The 17,722-nt window shown below is 40.4% G+C and overlaps 1 protein-coding gene across 5 annotated transcripts in view; it reads right to left on the reverse strand.

Moving 5' to 3' along the window:
* The window catches only part of ADAMTSL1 (ADAMTS like 1), a 703,248-nt gene that overhangs the window by 231,200 nt on the left and 454,326 nt on the right, over positions 1 to 17,722 (reverse strand). For all 5 annotated transcript variants that reach the window (XR_007773162.1, XR_007773161.1, XR_007773160.1 and 2 more), the window contains one exon: positions 16,548 to 16,675. Coding sequence is in view for 1 of the 5 variants with exons in the window: in XM_050944097.1 (XP_050800054.1) it covers positions 16,548 to 16,675 (128 nt within the window). In the remaining 4 variants the exon portion in view is untranslated. The remainder of the gene's footprint in view (positions 1 to 16,547; positions 16,676 to 17,722) is intronic.

Here is a 17,722-nt window from a genome sequence, read left to right on the forward strand (position 1 = left end):
ATCTGCATGATTTTGAGGGTTTTTTTTTTTTTATTAAATGATCAAAAAACTTTTTCCATTCTGAGTTAACTCTAAAGTCACCTGAATAGGTTTTCTTCAACCTACTCAAACAAACCAAAAACTCACAAGATGTAATTCTCTGCTGCTTTGCACTATGTGTAGCCATTTATGCTTAAGTGAGTACAAAATGCTACCAGATCAGAATGGTAGCATTATACTGTGTAAATAACTGCACACAGTGCTAAGGAATGGAGAAAAATACCCATTCAGTCTTCTGGGATGAGAATGAGCATGAGAAATTTCAGCCCAAAGGTAATAAGTTTGAAAGTAATTAATATGTAGGAAAACGCTGTGTGAACCATAATTATAGCTCTGCTGGTGCAATGCTTTCATGGTGCAAGAAAATTAATTCAGAGAAAAGTTTGACCATTTTGATATAAAAATTAAGGACCTAATTCTCCTCGTGGGGCTTGTCTACACATACAAATCTGTCCTACTTTAAATATAACAGTATATTTATATAATATGTAAATGTTTAATTTATATAACAGTTTATTTAAAGCACTACAACTTGCCAGGTCTGAGCATAGCGTACTAGTATAAAAGTACTTATACAGGTTTAGCTTACTCTGGTTTGGGAAGCAAAACAAACAGTATAGGTATATCTTTCTATTGGTAGAACTGTGTCCACACTAGTGCTCATTTTGATATATTAGTAAAAAAACACAACTCTAGCTGACATAGCTACACTGGGAATTTTTTTTTGTAGCGCAGGGCTTTATACTAGTCAAACTGCATTATTAATAAAAGTGAGGGAAGAATGAGTCAGAAGACTCCCTTACTTAGTTTACAAGGCAGATTTTAGAACTTTTGCTCCTTGCAAAGTCACTTTTTTCCTACTCCAGCCACACCCCTTTCTGAAAGCATAAGTGAGAAGCATATAAGGCAGGGTATAGACAAACTCATTGCATGCTTTGCAGCAAAAACTTTCATCAAGCATATGAGAGCAACTCATTTGGCAGGCCTGACACATACCTCATTCATTAATGCCATGCAAACCATCAAAAATCTCTACCTCACGCAGACCTGCTGTTATTGGAGCTTCAATTACTATAATTTATAAACCTTAGAACTGATGAACAGAAGCCTTCCCAAGGCTGGATCTCTGTTTCTTCATATTGTCTGATCTAAAAATCAAGAACACCACTCATATTCATTCCCTGTATTTGGTGGAAAAACAAAGTACTGTACTTTGATTAGCCAACTGCTGCACCCTCAACCATTTTTTCCTTCCACTTTCACTCCTTTGGCTGGCAGCTGTGCTTGTTCTGAACAAGCGTGCAGATCTCTGCATGGAACTAGAGCCACTTTGACTCATGCAAACTAGGGGTCGGTCTTGCAAAATCCTACTTATCCACTTGTCTGGAGTACGTAATTTTTCTTGTGTATGACTACAGCACCTTTCTTTATTATCACCACTCATCGTGATCAAGAGCAGGCAGGTAGATTTTGTCTGGGCTGGTGCTTTTTCATAGCACCTTGGCAAGGCTACTAAGATTACTGGGCTGTACAGGACAAGGTACCAGATAATCTTAAAAACAAGAGACACCTCTGCGGTCATTAATATTTTATTCAAAATGATGTGGGCTTAGGGAACCTCAAACCTGAAAATGACAATGCTAGTAACCTCTGTACTTTAAACACAAAGTTATGTCTTGGACTAGCTCAACATTTAAAATAGGGCACCATGAGTATTTCATTTAGTTTGACAGAAACTTTTTGCACAACACTAACATTTATGTCATTTCCTCATCTGTTTTTCACCCTGTCGAGATGCTGTGCTGGACTGTGGCTGCTTTGCAATATACCCCAATCCAAAACAGCTTGAAAGCTGGCATGGTGGAATTGGGAGCATCACCCTAGACCAGGGGAGAACCTGTGGTGGCACAGAACCTAGGTAGCAGTGTCTTGACTCTCCTGCCATTCCCTTACACCCTGCTGACAAAGAGGTGTGGCTGGGAAATCCTTATGTCCCAATGACCCTGGGCATCTGAAGAAGTGGGTTTTTACCCACGAAAGCTTATATCCAAATAAATCTGTTAGTCTTTGAGGTGCCACCGGACTCCTCGTTGTTCTTCTGTATACAGACTAACATGGCTACCGCTCTGATACTTGGTACCAGCATAAATATTACACTGGGAGTCTAGCCCCATATCTGGAAAGTGCAAAGGCTACTGTTACACCTCCCCTCTTAAACTGCACTGTGTGCTCCTTGGCCTTACCTGACTATCTGAGCCAATACATGCAGCAGTAGGCTGCCCTCTGTTGATCGATGTTGAAAGAGGCTGTACATTCCTCTGAAGTCTTTGAGACCTCCAAATCACTGTATTTTTTCAGAAAAAAAAAGTGTCTAAAAGAACCATATGTGCTGCAAAAAGACCTTATCGCGAGGAAGAGCTAAATGCAGAGTTGTGGTCTAATCCTGCTCCCATGAATGGTAAAAGCATTATTAACCCCTGTGGTGCAGGATCAGACCCTTGCTTCTATCAAAATAGGATTTATTACGGGTAGCTGGAGCCCAACAGATGTTTCTCCTGAAGGTTGGTGAACATTCTAGTATTTGTATTGATACCCTTTTGTTCTCTGACTGAGAAGGCATGTCTGAGAGCAATGATGATCCACAAACTGTGCATCTGTACAACTGGGGCTATTATCAGGCACATGCTGTAGTGGACTTTACATAGGAAGGGCTTGTTGGGAGTGTGTCTTGATATGAAAATCGACTTGCAGGGTTGTATTAATATGCAAATATGGAGGAAAAACCCAGGCTGCTTGGACTTGAACAAGCAGACTTTTAAAGGAACACGAACAACTTTAAATCACGGTGAATATTTTAATAAACTTAAAGTAAACAATTCCAAAGCTTTCTTATCATATTTTCTTACAACACTTTCCCACAAAAAAGAAACCTCACTTTTTCTTTATCTCTACAGATTGCTGTCTGCATGGGGGCTTGGTTCAAAGTCCCCTAACATTCACAGTGGAGATGGCGATGGTGCTTCTTGTGCTCAGCTAGATTTAGAAACCTTTCAATGGCTCACAGGGGCGGCTCTAGACATTTTGCTGCCCCAAGCACGGCAGGCAGGCTGCCATCGGCAGCTTGCCTGTGGAGGATCCGTTGGTCCCGCAGCTTCGGTGGACCTCCCGCAGGCACTGGACGTCCGCTGAAGCCGCAGGACCAGAAGACCCTCCGCAGGCAAGCCGCTGAAGGCAGCCTGCCTACCGCCCTCGCAGCGACCAGCAGAGCGCCCCCAATGGCTTGCTGCTCCAAGCATGTGCTTGGCATGCTGGGGCCTGGAGCCAACCCCGATGGCTCATGCAGTACAACAGCCCTTCTTGCAGTGCCACAGCTGGCCCCTTTTCCTTGTATCTAGCAAGGGTGACACTAAGATTCGCAGAGAGGGTATGACACTAGAGCCTATGGAAGTGTCCCTTCCCCCAGAGTTGCCAACATTTGAACTGTTTTTTTCCCGAAACAAGTTGGTGGGGGTCTGGGCCACTAGGCTCCAGTCAGTGATGGGAATATTAATTTTATTTTTATATGAATATCCAGCATTGGGGTCTGAAAACAGATGCAGCTTTTAGATTGTTCTCATTCTCCTTTATTTGCATACACCTCCCCCTGCCTTCCCTACCCCTTGCCCGCGTTGCCTATGGAGATGTCTGGTAAACTTATACGTCCTCTAGTATTTCAGGGAAGTTTGAGCACAGGCTACCTCCTTCCATACCCCTGGAGGGCTAGATGTTAGGCATCCCCCTTGTACCACATAGGGGCAACACTTCAGCCCTGTCTTTCCCCACAATGAGGTCCTGACTTCCCTGGTTTAAACTGTTCCCTGGTATTGTGCCCTCTCGCCTTTCCTGAAGTTCCCCCCTTGCTCACCCTTTCCATACCTTCGCTTTCCTGTCTCCCTCTCCCGCCGATTTCCCACTCTTCTTCCATGTAGACTTCCTCTCTTTCCCCATTGAAGTGTTTATCCCCTGCTCTTTGCTGCTTCCTGTGTCTCTGCTCCTTTCTCACCTGTCCAGTCACCCAGGACAGCTACTGGAGCATTCTCTCCTGCTATGGATCCCACACGATTGTAGCAATGAGGCATGTGGCAAGAAGCCAGTGAGGACTAGAAAGACAGGCAGCTTTTGCAGCCTATAGAACACACTTGGGAGGCGGGAAAAAAGTGAAGCAGCGATGACGTGCTTGGGAAGGAGGCGGAGCAGGGGTGAGCTGCTTCACTTCTCCCGCCTCCTAGGCTTGTGACGCCAATCAGCTTATGCGCCACAAGCTTGGAGACTAGAGAAGTGAAGCAGCCACGGCGTGCTCAGGGAGGATGCGGGGCAGGGGTGGGCTGGGGCGGGGGGGGTACCTCAGGGCAGAGAGCTGCCACGGTGGGGGCACCTCAGGGCGGAGGGGGGGGAGCTGCCGTGGGGGGGTGCCTTAGGGCAGGGGCGCAGGGTGGGGGAGGGTGAAAGGTGGAAGTTTCGCCTAGGGCGCGAAACATCCCTGCACTGGCCCTGAAAACAGGTGGCTCATTTCTCTTATTTTCTTTTTCCTAGTCATCCAACGTAGCAAGAGAGCAGGCCCAAGTGCTGAAAATCAAGGCCAAAAAATTCTTTTTTTTAATAACTTGGTGGAGTGTGCCTATATTGTGTGTGTAAAACATGCTGTTAACATGCTCAACATGAGAAACTGTCCAAAGAACTTACAATTTCCTGTTGTTACGTTGCCACTGAGCTGCCCCATGTTTTGCGCATGCAACTTAACCTTGCAGATTTTAGAAAATTTAGCTCTTTAAATCTAGAAGATTAACAGCTTCTGCTAGACTCCCACACCTTGTCCCGTGAAACATCAGAAATGTAATGGGAATAGTTAACTTTAAAACAAGAAAAGTGGGCAGGGATAGACAAGCCAAAATGCCCTGGCAAATTTAGAAATACATCTTATGAATAACTTTCTGTAGCAGTAACAAAATAAACAACCAGAAGGCAAAATGCCAACTTCACTCACTGCAGTCAGCGACCTGGCTAGGAAAATCAAAACACAAGTCATACGTCTCAAGTTGCCAAAGGCCCACATGTGGGAAGCAGAGTAGGATAATGACCTAAAGTGAGAGCAAGTCTAGAAGTAGTAATGCAGGAGGCTTAAAATGATTAGAGATTAATACCTGGGCATAAATAACATTTCAGACAGTCTCAATTTTAGGGAATCAGCATTTCTGGTGTAAATAATTTATCACAATTAAATTGAAACAAACACTGGCCCTTTGTGTGATGGCACTAAATTTAAGTTTAAAAGGGAGACTCTACGCCAAATTCTGCTTTGTGTTACACTGATGTAAATCTACTGAAGTTAACTGAATTACTCTGGATTGACCCCAATACCACTGAACGCAAAATAAGGGCCGCTGTTATAACAAGAGAGCCATTGTTGTACAGAGTAAAGAGAAATAAATTACTTTAACTAAATATAGGCCTGAACCAAAATGAGGATGCAAACACCCTGAGACCTTGCGAGTGTTTGAAAATCTCAATCGCGCATGTAAACAATCTGCTTTTCAGCCACTGAGGGTCTTTTTAAGATTTGACATTAATGCAAGGAAAATATTTCTTTCCTGGTGTATGTCCTTTCATAGTTAGGAGCTGACTGACTTAGATTAGAAGTTCTCCAAGTTTTTCCGTATGGCCCACACTTTAACAATAATCTTGTGGATTATATCATGCTCTACCACTCATGAACACATAGCATTCCTGCAGAAACTACAGCAATTGTTTCTATGGAAAAGTAATACTAGTGGTTCATTTTTAGTAGTTTTTAAATCCTCTTCAGTGGCACCATAGAGGAGAACCAGCACCATGTTGACCAACCATCTCTTCACAGGGCCACCAGTCAGAGGACCATTAACTTGGATATAACTAGCAGTAGAACTGATTGCAAAAGTTTTCACCTTTTGAATTTTGCAGGTAACTTTTATCAAAAATTTGATTTTTTTTTTGTGACAACTCTGCCCAGTAGAGAGAGCTTGATCAACAATCAGATGTGAGAATTAGTGAACTTTAATAGTTTAATATCTTATTGTTACCCAGGGTTTTCAGAACCCACAGCAGGGGAAACTTAACTATTTTACTCCAGATGGTGTCAGGAATAAATTAATACGAACACAGAAATTCCATCTGATAGGATTTATGCAGGTAAGCATGCTTTATTTAAAACTGCAGTTTATTACATTTAAGCACACACAGACATAAACAATAGATTTAGAGCATCCCAGATATTTACCTATATTCTGAGATGATACTGAGTAATTAACGATGGGTCAGTGCTGGCCAAACGCCTCCCTGCTGGGAAGTAAAGATGTCAGGATAGCTTTCCCAGGATAGCTCCAGAGGACTGTTTCAAACTACACTTTTTTATTTAATCTTTTTATAACATTACAAAACACGTAGGTTATAATGACCTCTATGAAATTATCAGGTTTTTTTAAACTTTTAATAAACTTTTAATATCAGAGACATTTAGACTTAAGGCTGTTTACTTTTTTTTTTCCTCATTTTTAGTTATTTACTTTTTTTCCCCTTCTCCCATTCTGATTAGCAAAATTGGCAGTAGTTTTGGCCTTGCTTCTGATAGCCTGTTTTTAAATTAACCCTTAAGTATGTAGTGTTTTATTTTATTAATTTATAGTGGCTGAGTGCATATAATGTGGTTGCAATTAGCTTGATTACATTCTGGGGTATATACACTCTTAAAGTTAAGGGCAACATTATAGGCATGGCCTTACCCATCGCTGCATTTTCCCTTAGTCACCAGTGGAACAGCACATGAAAATGGGAGCACATACTCAGTGCTGCTGAGCAGCGGAAAAGGAGACAACATTGCTATTATTTTACTCTATTCAACCAAAAGAAAGTGACGAAGATAATGGTTAAATAAACTGTATTACCTGAAGATGTTACACGTGTTAAAACCATACTTATCTAACCTCTCTTTGAGCATTCAGACAAACAAAGACCCTGGTCAATAACAGCCAGAATCACAATATGGCCAACCAAATTCTTGACCAATGAATGAATGGCAAAACCCAAATCACAACCTTGTTTTTGCTTCCACTGAAAATTGAGAAGAATGGGTCTGAGACCCTAATCATGTTTGTCTTGGTTTTCTACAACCTTAACATGAGCGACGGGACTTCACAAAACCAAAGTCATGTCTGGTCTTGCCTGTCTCTATATAACTAAGGGTGGGATTTTCAAAACGGAGCATAGATTTAACTCCACTCACAATTAATCCAATGGGGGTTTTACTATGGACTTCAACAGGAGCAAAGTTAGGCCAACACTGTACATTTGAACACCCCGGTCTAAAAGTCTAATCATGAGAAGATCTGCACCCAGGACTCCCACTGGTTTCAGCAACAGTTGCAGAAGAAACTACTGGAGACAAAGAATGACATGGCAGTCAGCACAGTGAATGTTGCTATCCCTTTGAAGTGTCAAAATCAGGGATGGGTTGGAGACACAATTTGGATCCATATTTCGAACACACGGATATTTGTGGGCAAGGAGGGTTGAGATCCCAAAGTTTCATTTGGCCCATTACTGAAATAAAGGTTAGTTACAAAATTTGGATCCTAGTTCAAATTCTGATAGAGTCACCACACTCATGTCCAAATGTGGGGTTTGGTCTTGTAATGCTGTAGAGACCATAGTGTTTTGCTTCTCCCCACCCCCATGTGTGTCAGTTTCTACTTTCAACAACTCTTTTGCTGTCTTACAAGCTATCTGAACAGTGACTGTTAGACTATAGTAATAATCCTCAGTAAGACATCTCTAGTCTAACTAAATTGGCAACAATAAAACTTGGGAGAAAGTTAGAGACTAATACAGATGCTAAAGAAGAAAAAAAAAGTGCCCACACTTGGCCAGATTGCTTTTAGACTTATGTTTATTTTCATATATTTAGTCTCTCTCTGGTTTGTTTGTCACTTCAGTATCTTTGCTTTCCCTGAGAACAATTTAAAACAATGCCTTTGGCTTTAGACTTATCAGTAAAATACACATACAGTGCATACTGTATATATACACAAAGCCCATTACATTTGCAAATATTTTTGCAGTTGCTCTATAGCCAAGAGAGGCAGAGAATGAAAGGATTAGAATTAAAATAAATGTTTTTCAGTAAAAAAAAAAACAAAAAAACAATCACGGCTTTCTTCATCACTCCAATGGAAAGCAAGTACAGTACAGCGAGTTACTCTTGGAAACCTAAACGAATATAACCTGGCCTACTGTAGCACAGAGATGGGTCTGAGCCAAAAGCATCTAGACTGTCTTTGGGATGCAAAATAATAAAATCCCAGATCTGACCATGCCTGACCTCAGTAAAACCTCAGATCTAGATTTAAATTTTGTGGCTGGTCCCAAGGGGCCAAACTAAATTCTAGACTCTGAAACACAGTAAACTTTGAGGAAGTTTGAATCTGGATCTGAACTACATGACTGCACTATAATGCTCACTTTCTTGCACATCTAATCTATTTCTCTCTGTAGGAGCTTTAGAGAATGACAGTATAACTTCTTGCCTGTAGATAATACAGTTGTGCAAAATATTTGCAATGAAACTCCAAACTACACAAAAAACTTGCCTGGTTTCATACTTTTTTGTTCAAAAATCGGAACAGATTCGTTGAAAGGATTATGAACATGCATAAACTCTTCAGGTGAACCAGGGCATATTTACCATCTAAATGAGGGATTCCCAAGAATTTTCATACTGTGGGTTACATCTCAGTAGACAGACTTTTAACTCAAAACTAGGATTTAAACTTGGAGTTTTTGACACTATCTTAGTTAGAACCTGTAACATCTATGGAAAAATGGGGATGTTTCCCCACCAAATTAAAACACCAGAAGTTCCCCCAATCACTGTGAAACTTGTTTAGCCCACAGCGACTAAAACAAACAAAACAAAACTGAGGCTAGGATGTTCAAATTAGCCAAGTGAATTCTACCAAATAATGATATTCAGAGTTTCATCCAGATTTGAGATCTGTAAGCACAGGACAATATTACGTACATACACACATGCCCGGTTTCTATTCTAGGATGATGGTGTCAGTGAGAATCATTCTCCCAAATCAAATCACTTTTCCTGTACAGGCTGCTTAATGATTCCACAAGTGTTATAATGACCCTATTTAATGATCATATGTGTTTCATTAGAACACTGTATCTAAACTTTTGGATACATATGTTATTAATAACAATGCCACTTTTACCCCACAAACATTTCTGCTATGTAGGGTATGGAATTTCTAATCCAGTGATAGCAGAGGGAACATTATAAAGAATAAATTTTAAGAGTTATTTTAAAAAAATCATTCCTACGCTGCTCAGAACATTTAAAAAGTGACTATGTAACAAAGGAAGCACAGGAAATAATGACTAGAACAGTTATTTATTTTAATTAGGGTGTGCACTTGTTACTTTCGAAAAGGACCCATCTCAAATACAGTAACTGGGATGTTGTGAAATATGACTTAGAACAAAACTGAGACCAGTCCAGATGTTACCAGCCAACATAAACTTAGGAAAGAAAACAAAATTCCAAGGAAGAGATGATGATATAAGTGATTAAAAACAGTCACAGAGGGTGCCAAGCAACATGGAAAAGCCAGTCACAAAACGCTAGAGACAGCCACTGATGTCTACATTAGCAGCAACGAGTTCTGTGGCACCTTATAGACTAACAAACGTATTGGAGCATGAGCATTCGTGGGTGAAGACCCACTTCGTCGGATGCACAAAAGCTCATGCTCCAATACATTTGCTAGTCTATAAGGTGCCACAGAACTCGTTGCTGCTTTTACAGATCCAGACTAACACGGTTACCCCTCTGATACTTGATGTCTACACTGCAATTAAAATCCATAGCTAGACCTTGTCAGCTGACCTGGGCTCACGAGGCTTGGGCTGCGGGGCTGTAAAACTGTGGTGTAGAAGTTTGGGATCGGGCTGTAGCCTGGGCTCTGGGAACCATCCCTCTCATGGGGTTCCAGAACTCAGGCTCCAGCCCGAGCCCAAACACCTACACTGCCATTTTACAGCCCCACAGCCCTGCTAGCCCAAGTCAGCTGATTTGAGCCAGCCAGTGTTTAACTGCAGTGTAGTCATACCCTCAGGGACTCCAGATGTCATCCTCAGAGTAGGAGTTCCATTAAGAAGGTCCCTGAAGAACGGTGGCCCTACCATCCAGCCTACCTCTTGGAAAAGTCCCATACCGGGTTTTTGGAAACTACAAAAAAGAAAAAAAGAAAAAAAAAAAAGCAGAGCTTAACGGAGAATGACAGCCATGTTAAAGAAGGTGTCACATTCACAACTGAGACTAGGAAACCTTTTTCCATGCAATGCATAATTAGGCCTATGGAATTCATTGCCACAAGGTATGATTCATGCCAGGAGCTTACCAGAAGTCAAAACAAAATTAAACATTTCTAATGGATAATAAAAATATCCAGAGTTATAACAGTAAACATTAAAACGATAAGGAATTGTGGAAAGGCAATCAATCCTCATGCTTCGGAAAATAAGCCAACTGTCTAATTAGTTGGGGGAAGGAGGAGGAGGAGACTTCCCTGGGGGCAGTACAGCAAGTGTGTACCCTCCTCTGAAGCATGTTACTAGCCTCTGTCAGCAATAGGGTATTGGACTACTCTCTGATCTAATACAGAACTTCTTATGTTCTTAGAATTCTATAGGTGGGTTTTTAAAAAAAAAAAAAAAACAACTATAGAAATTTTATTTCTAAAGAAATTTTTTCACTCTCTACTAAATAAGTTTTGTACATAGAGTCTTGGGAAAGAGAGAAAAACCCTACCCATCTCAGTTGTACGAGAAGGACACATGCATTATATCTTCCTAAATCTAAGGTTTCCTTTACACTACAGTAAAAGAATTCTTACAATCTGTGGTGATCTGTGTTAAAATATTACAGATAAACCTATCTTCAATTTGTCATTTGGTTTTTACACTATTTGTTTCATGCTGAAAATATGCAAATAGACCCATTTTATATGACCCAACGTATAGTGTCATATTGTAATGCTATACAAGGGCACCTCAGAAATGATCATCATCGTCACCCTCCCATCTTGTGATTGTTATTATTCTTTACATCAATAATATCCACCAGCTTTATGTGACTACATTTCTAGCCCAGTGTTAGCTAGGCCTACATTTTTGCAGGTGCTCTGGCAATTGACATTACTGAGACAGCTAAGTACATGATTGCATCCACAAATCAGGAGTGTAGACCTCAACAGTTATTCTGAACTGAGGCTTGGAAAAAGTGCTGGAGCACCAAGGTTAATAATGCGATAGTAGACTATGCTATGGACCTTAGAACCAAGGATATATTGCAGCAGTTCTTAAACAAGACATAGCATAACATATCTCAAACTCACAAGTACTTGGTGTACCATCTTCACAATGTTAATCAGTGTTGTTATAATGGATTCTTGTTCTGATATTGCATTTTAAAGCAGCCAGTGCACCACGTGAGTGCACCATACACACAGCAGTTTCAGAATCACAGGTCTATATGAGGTAGGGTTATTTTAATTCCTTAACTGATAATCTGCAGCATCAAGAAGAGATGACATCTAGTGTCTGATGGAACAAATCCACAACTAGACACCGTCCCGGAAAAATGTTACACAGTATACAGGCATCATAAAAGTACGTCATTTATCCTCTCTCATTCCACAAAGAAAAGGTGTCTATCAATGGCTACTATACTGAGTAACTGAATCTAGCTGGAGTAGAACCAAGGATGATTCTAACTTAGCAGAGCCATTAGATCCACTCTCCCATATGTAATAATAGGAATGCTGAGCCCTTCCCTAAAATCCAACTCACTACGTCACTAGCTTCAAGTCCTCCGAGTGATGTGCATCTGCCACTCTGGCTGAATGGATACCTTGCACCGTTTGTAAAGGCTAGTGAGAAAAGAGTGGGACGGGACTGCTCCCCAATGCCAGATGAATTCAGAGACCATTTCAGTTAGCAAAACCAGTGGGGCTGGTGCAGCTGGATTTGTGGTTTGGACATATTACCAAGGAGAAGTCATCATCAGGAAGGAAGGGAGGTACTTAATAAGAAAAAATGAATTCAAACAAGTGACTGGACAGGCATGAAAACACTAAACAATGCTAGGATTGTGACTCACTTGTGTGGATTCCCTCCCTTTCTCACCCCTATTGCTTTTATTGTTGAGGAGAGCTTGGCAGGAAGATGTTAATGTTTACTTTCTTTCCCTACCACACATATATCACCCATCTAATGTCAAGAAAACCTCCATCCTGTGAAGCAGTTTATACAGGATTTCCTAGAAGAAAGAATGATGATAATGGATTTTGACCCTTAAACTCGGATTCAGCAGGTCAGTGTCCATGGGATTTCACATTCCACTAAGCATTCTGCTTTACATTCACACAGCCATGTTCCATCCTTCTGCCGGAAACAGCAGCAACAATAATGGCTAAGAATTCTAACTAAATACCCTGGATTTTCAATTAACCTATTATCTCCTAAAATCATTCCTATGGTCCCATGAGTTTCTGCTTTCCTGATGTCTCCTCCTTCCTTCCTTATTATGACTTCATGAAGAATCTGGAAGAGTATGGGGGGGTGGGAAATCACATTTGCCTTCCAGCCAAGACCAGAAGCAGTAGAACAATTTTAATATTATGGCAATGCCTGTTAACATGCAAATTATAATTCCAGAGCTCTCTGTGTATTTATAAGATTAGGGTGGGGTGAATTTACATTAACAGAATTGATGTGACAGCTCTTTGCAACTGTAAAATATTTCCAGTGAAAGTTGGACTCAAAATAGGTATGAAATATATGAGGAGTTCTCAGCCACCTATTTTTCCTGTGCAAATCCACTTGCATCAACACACATGCTGCGAATATTCTTTACTTGATTGCAATGCACACGTATTCTATCAGTCACAAAGCTGAAGGATATAATGTTATTTTCATTCCAGTTGGGTGTTGAAATAGCTTCAATTCCTATAGTAGGCAATAAATAAAGGCTAGGTCCTGGGGAATGGAGCCAAGCTCATGTATAAGGGCTTTTCTATCTGGTCTATCTATGTATTTCTAGGGCTCCCATAAACATAGTATTTAGCAGCTAATACAAATTTCCTCTGTGTGAAAGCAGTGCCATTGCTGCTACCACAAGGCATAGGAAGCAGTAGCAGATGTGACCTGCTGCTCTCCCATACCTGAAAATTTTGGATCAGTGGATGCATGTACTGTGCAGACCCACTGGACATTCCCAGGGCTGCCATGCTGCAGCAAAATCTTAATCCCCCCCTCAAGAAAACCTGTAGAGATGCTGCATGAAGATCATCCCCACAGTGCCAGGGTGTGCGGAATCTCCCTACGTCAGGCCTCCATTGCTGATACTGTCTTGTGCCACCATACTGAAATTTAAGTACTTTGTGGTGTTTTGTTAGCATACAGAGTGCCTCACCTATCCCCTTTCCCTTAAGCCTCAAGAACGAGATTTAGAGAATGTGTCATCCCTTCTCCATAGCTCATGGATTTTAATATTGTGATGTCTGTTTTTTATGATAAAAGTCACAGTATAGAGAAGGCAGATTGAGCACTTCTGTTCTCCCTGTTTCCCAACACAAGAATAAGGGGACATTCAATGAACCTGAAAAGACAGCAAATTCAAAAACTAAATAAAAAGGGAACTACTTTTTCACTCCATAAAAAATTAGACTGTGGAACTCACTGCTACAGGGCATCATTGAGGCAAATAATTTAGTAAGATTCAAAGAGGTATTAGACAGTTATACAGATAACACGAATATCCAAAGTTATAAAAATTAAAGCTAACAAAGAATATTTGAATGGATTAAAAGTTGCATGCTTCAGGATTTAAATCCATCTAACTACTATGGATTAGGACAACATCTTCATGGAGCAGATTAAATCACATATGGGAGTTCCTAACGTTTATCTGAGGCATCTGGAGCTGGCCACTATCAAAGACAGTATACTGGACTGGAGAGACCTCGGGTCTGTACCAGTCTGACAATGCCTGTGTTCCTAATTTAGTTATTTTATTATTGGTATTACAATAGTTCCTGTAGTCCCTAAATGAGATCAGGACCCCTTGTGCTATGCACTGTCCATCCATGCACTGTATGACAGTTCCAACTCTGAAGAATTTATAGTCTAAAAGACAAGCCTGAACATGTGGGAGAGGAAACAGACACAGGGAGGCAAAGTGACTTGCCTAAAAGTCGCAGAGCCAAGATTAGAACACAGCTCCCCTGACTTGCAGCCCAATGGGCTGTCCACTGGGTCAAATGCAAATAAGTATCACACAACTGGGTCCCACATCTTAAATGTACTGTACATGCAAAATACATGTGTGTGGGGGAGTGATAGCGAGATTAAAATCCACAGCTTCTCTCATTATTTCTCCTTTGCATTTGTAAAAACTATTAGAAGCAGTACAGCATAGCCCTTTTGTTTTTGTGGATATTATTTTCGCTCTCTTTTCTGCTCATGCAATATGCAGTAATATAATAATATATATTTGGCCAAACTCTTCTCTCATTTACACATGTGCAAGCCCCATTGACTTCACTAAGGGTTGTAACCATATAACTGAGGCCAGAATTTAGACATTATATTTAAACCACATTTTCAAAAGGAATTGACGGCATTACTAATTAATTATCTCTTACTTAATAACCAAAAACCTTACACCAGATCTCAACTCCAATATTCTGCTCCTCCTATAGTACATGTATTTATATCCCACTGGTATCAAAAGTAGCTCTGCACAGAATATTAGTTTGGAGATAAACCATGCAGCTCAGAGGAGAATTATGTCCTACATACCTATTATGTTATTTTATTGACTTATGCAAACACTGACGTTAATTGGAGTGTGCTGAATGTAAGTACATCAGAATGTCAGAGTTAGGATCTTCCATGGGGATCTGAAAACAGAATTTCAAGCTAACACTTCATACTTGCACAATTGCCACAAAAGTTTAACAGCAAAACAATACTGAACCTAACGAACAGCAGGAGCACTGTGAGACTAATCAGAACATTGGCAACTGCAGGTTGGAAAGAAATTGATTTCAGTTAGTCAGCTGCATTTCATTTAGAAATGGAGCAAGTATTCTTTGCATAGCTTCAGAACTGAAAAGATGGGCTCCCTATCTGTTTTCCCTTACTGTTCTGGGAGCCATCACATACCATGAACATTTCTCATAGGAGAAGAAATCTTTAGGTTTGCTTTGTGGGTTGGTTTGTTCCACAACATTGAGCTAACTTGCCAATTTTTAATTTGTATAAAAAATTGTAGCTTCCTCCTTTTAATTTTATTTGTTGTACAATTCTATATAGCAAATACATTTCTATAATGTGATCAAATGTATCAAGCAATGAACTGTTCCACACATATACCCTCAGGTATTTCTTCACGTAGTCTTGCCAGGTTTTGAACTGTCATGTATTTAGGTTTATTTCAAAATCTCCAATGTTCGGGTGTGTTTCTTTCCTCCCTCCCTTACACTCCACTGGCTTTTCTTTTCTTTTTTTTAATTGTAAAATGCTTGCCCAGCACAAAAATTAATCATTTAACACTTTTTAAATCTGGAACTGCATACAAACCAGAAAAAAAGGAAAAACAGTTCTACATTTATGACAGTGCTAGTTCAAGGTCAAATTTTACTTTTTACAATTTATTGTCACCGGCTAGCAGAAGTTGCACACATAATAATCCCCTGCATTCCACATTAAAAATATGGAGATCAATCTCTGATTGGACACAACCTCTCATCTGGTTTCATAAGGCAGGAAGAATTGATTCTGTGTGAATGGGGCAGTAAAAACCTACTGTATTAAAGACCAATGGAACTTATTTATGAGTTGATTCCATAAACGCTCTCTGACTCTGCCTTCTTCCTTCTCCTTATTTAAGCACAAGGACCTAAATTACAGCAGATCCACTCTGTAGAGCTGTTATCATTCTCACTTATACAGCCCAATATATTATTTTGTGTCTATGTGATGCATTTAAAATCTCTGTGCGACTAAAGGTTCTAGGGTGCTAAACATGGAGAATTAGCTCCAGTCCAGGATGTGGGTGTGAAAAGGATTACCACTCAAACATAGATGGTGAATGGGAGTTTCACTTTTCAATAGCTGGCAAGGTACAGTATGCTTAGGTAAAACTGTGCAGAAAACTTTTGTTCCTCTATGGGTTTCATATTTTAAATGGTATAGTGGACTATCAAACCTGCTGGCTGGTTGCCTGAATTAAAAAAAAAAGTAACCTTCTTCCACTGAGGCTAGAATTTCAGCACCATCCAACACATCCACTGCTCTTTATGCAGTGACATATGTCAGCGTGTTGAGTTCTCCCACCGCTAAGATAAAAGCATTTATCAACTTACTTGCTGCTCAGGCAGCGTCTGAGTGAATAGGAAGCCCCTCCTCCACAAGTGCGTGAACATTCACTCCATGAACCCCAGGCATCCCACAGTGTATCTCGGTCTTCTTCAGACCGAGCTGTTCTGGAACTCTAGAAGAGGAAAAAAAAAAAAACATAACCCAGGAGATTAGTGAAGAAAAACTTGTCTTAAATCAATCTTATTGTAATTCACTTAGTCTTTCTGCATATCAGATATGCTGCAGGTCTTAGCAGACCCTGCAGAAAGATGTTTTGCTGAAATTCCTAACCGCTGGGCATTAATGTGGTGTTCGCAGTAGATGGCTATTTAGGGTACCTAATTTCACCCTTTTAGTGTTCACTTTCCATCGCAGCCTCGAGACAAGGGAGGATTAATATGAAAGAGCATTTTATACAGCAGTGAGAGCAGGCATTTTCTGTGCTTGCAGAGAAAGGGGCTGTCATATGGGATTGTTCATATGAGTATTTTTGCTGCACTAGAAAAGAAGAAAATCCCATTTGAACAATTGGTTTTTCGAGGAGAAATTCCACAATCTGTGCAGGTGATTGGGCTTGTAAAGTATATGTGTACAAATGGAGGCCAACTAAAGTACTCATTGAAAAATTGGCTCATTGCACTTTGGGCCATCCCTAAAGAAAGTTGCATTTTAATTGTATTTAGAACAGACTAGAGGAATGAACAAAAATAGGGGGAAAACTTTTGCAGCGGACAATCTTAAGCATCTAACCAGTGGTATAGTAGTCTGGGAACCTGTGTTAGCTGTAAATCTGCAGGGATTCTTCTCAGAAGCAGAGACAGATCAACACAGAAATCACTTTACCATCATAAACAGAGCTATGTACAACTTTTGTAATGAAATCTGAATCCTGGCAAAGACTCCAGTGTTATTCACAGGTAGAAGAGAAAGCATTGACTGATCTGGGGCAGTGAACAGTTACATATCTGTCTATTCAGAACAGACTTAGAACATATCACAGCCCTAGACCTAGATCCAAATTCAAACCCTCAATACCTACTGAGTTGGGCATTATGCCTGCTGCCCTCAGTCTTTAAAACTGTTAACCAACTGGGACTTACAGTGTGAGAAATGTGTTATTCAGTGTAAAGGTACCATTGCTTGTATTTGTAATGCAGGAACTAAGAGTGTATTATTTATC

Source organism: Gopherus flavomarginatus, chromosome 3, assembly GCF_025201925.1.
Source record: "Gopherus flavomarginatus isolate rGopFla2 chromosome 3, rGopFla2.mat.asm, whole genome shotgun sequence".
Classification (NCBI taxonomy): Eukaryota; Metazoa; Chordata; order Testudines; family Testudinidae; genus Gopherus; species Gopherus flavomarginatus.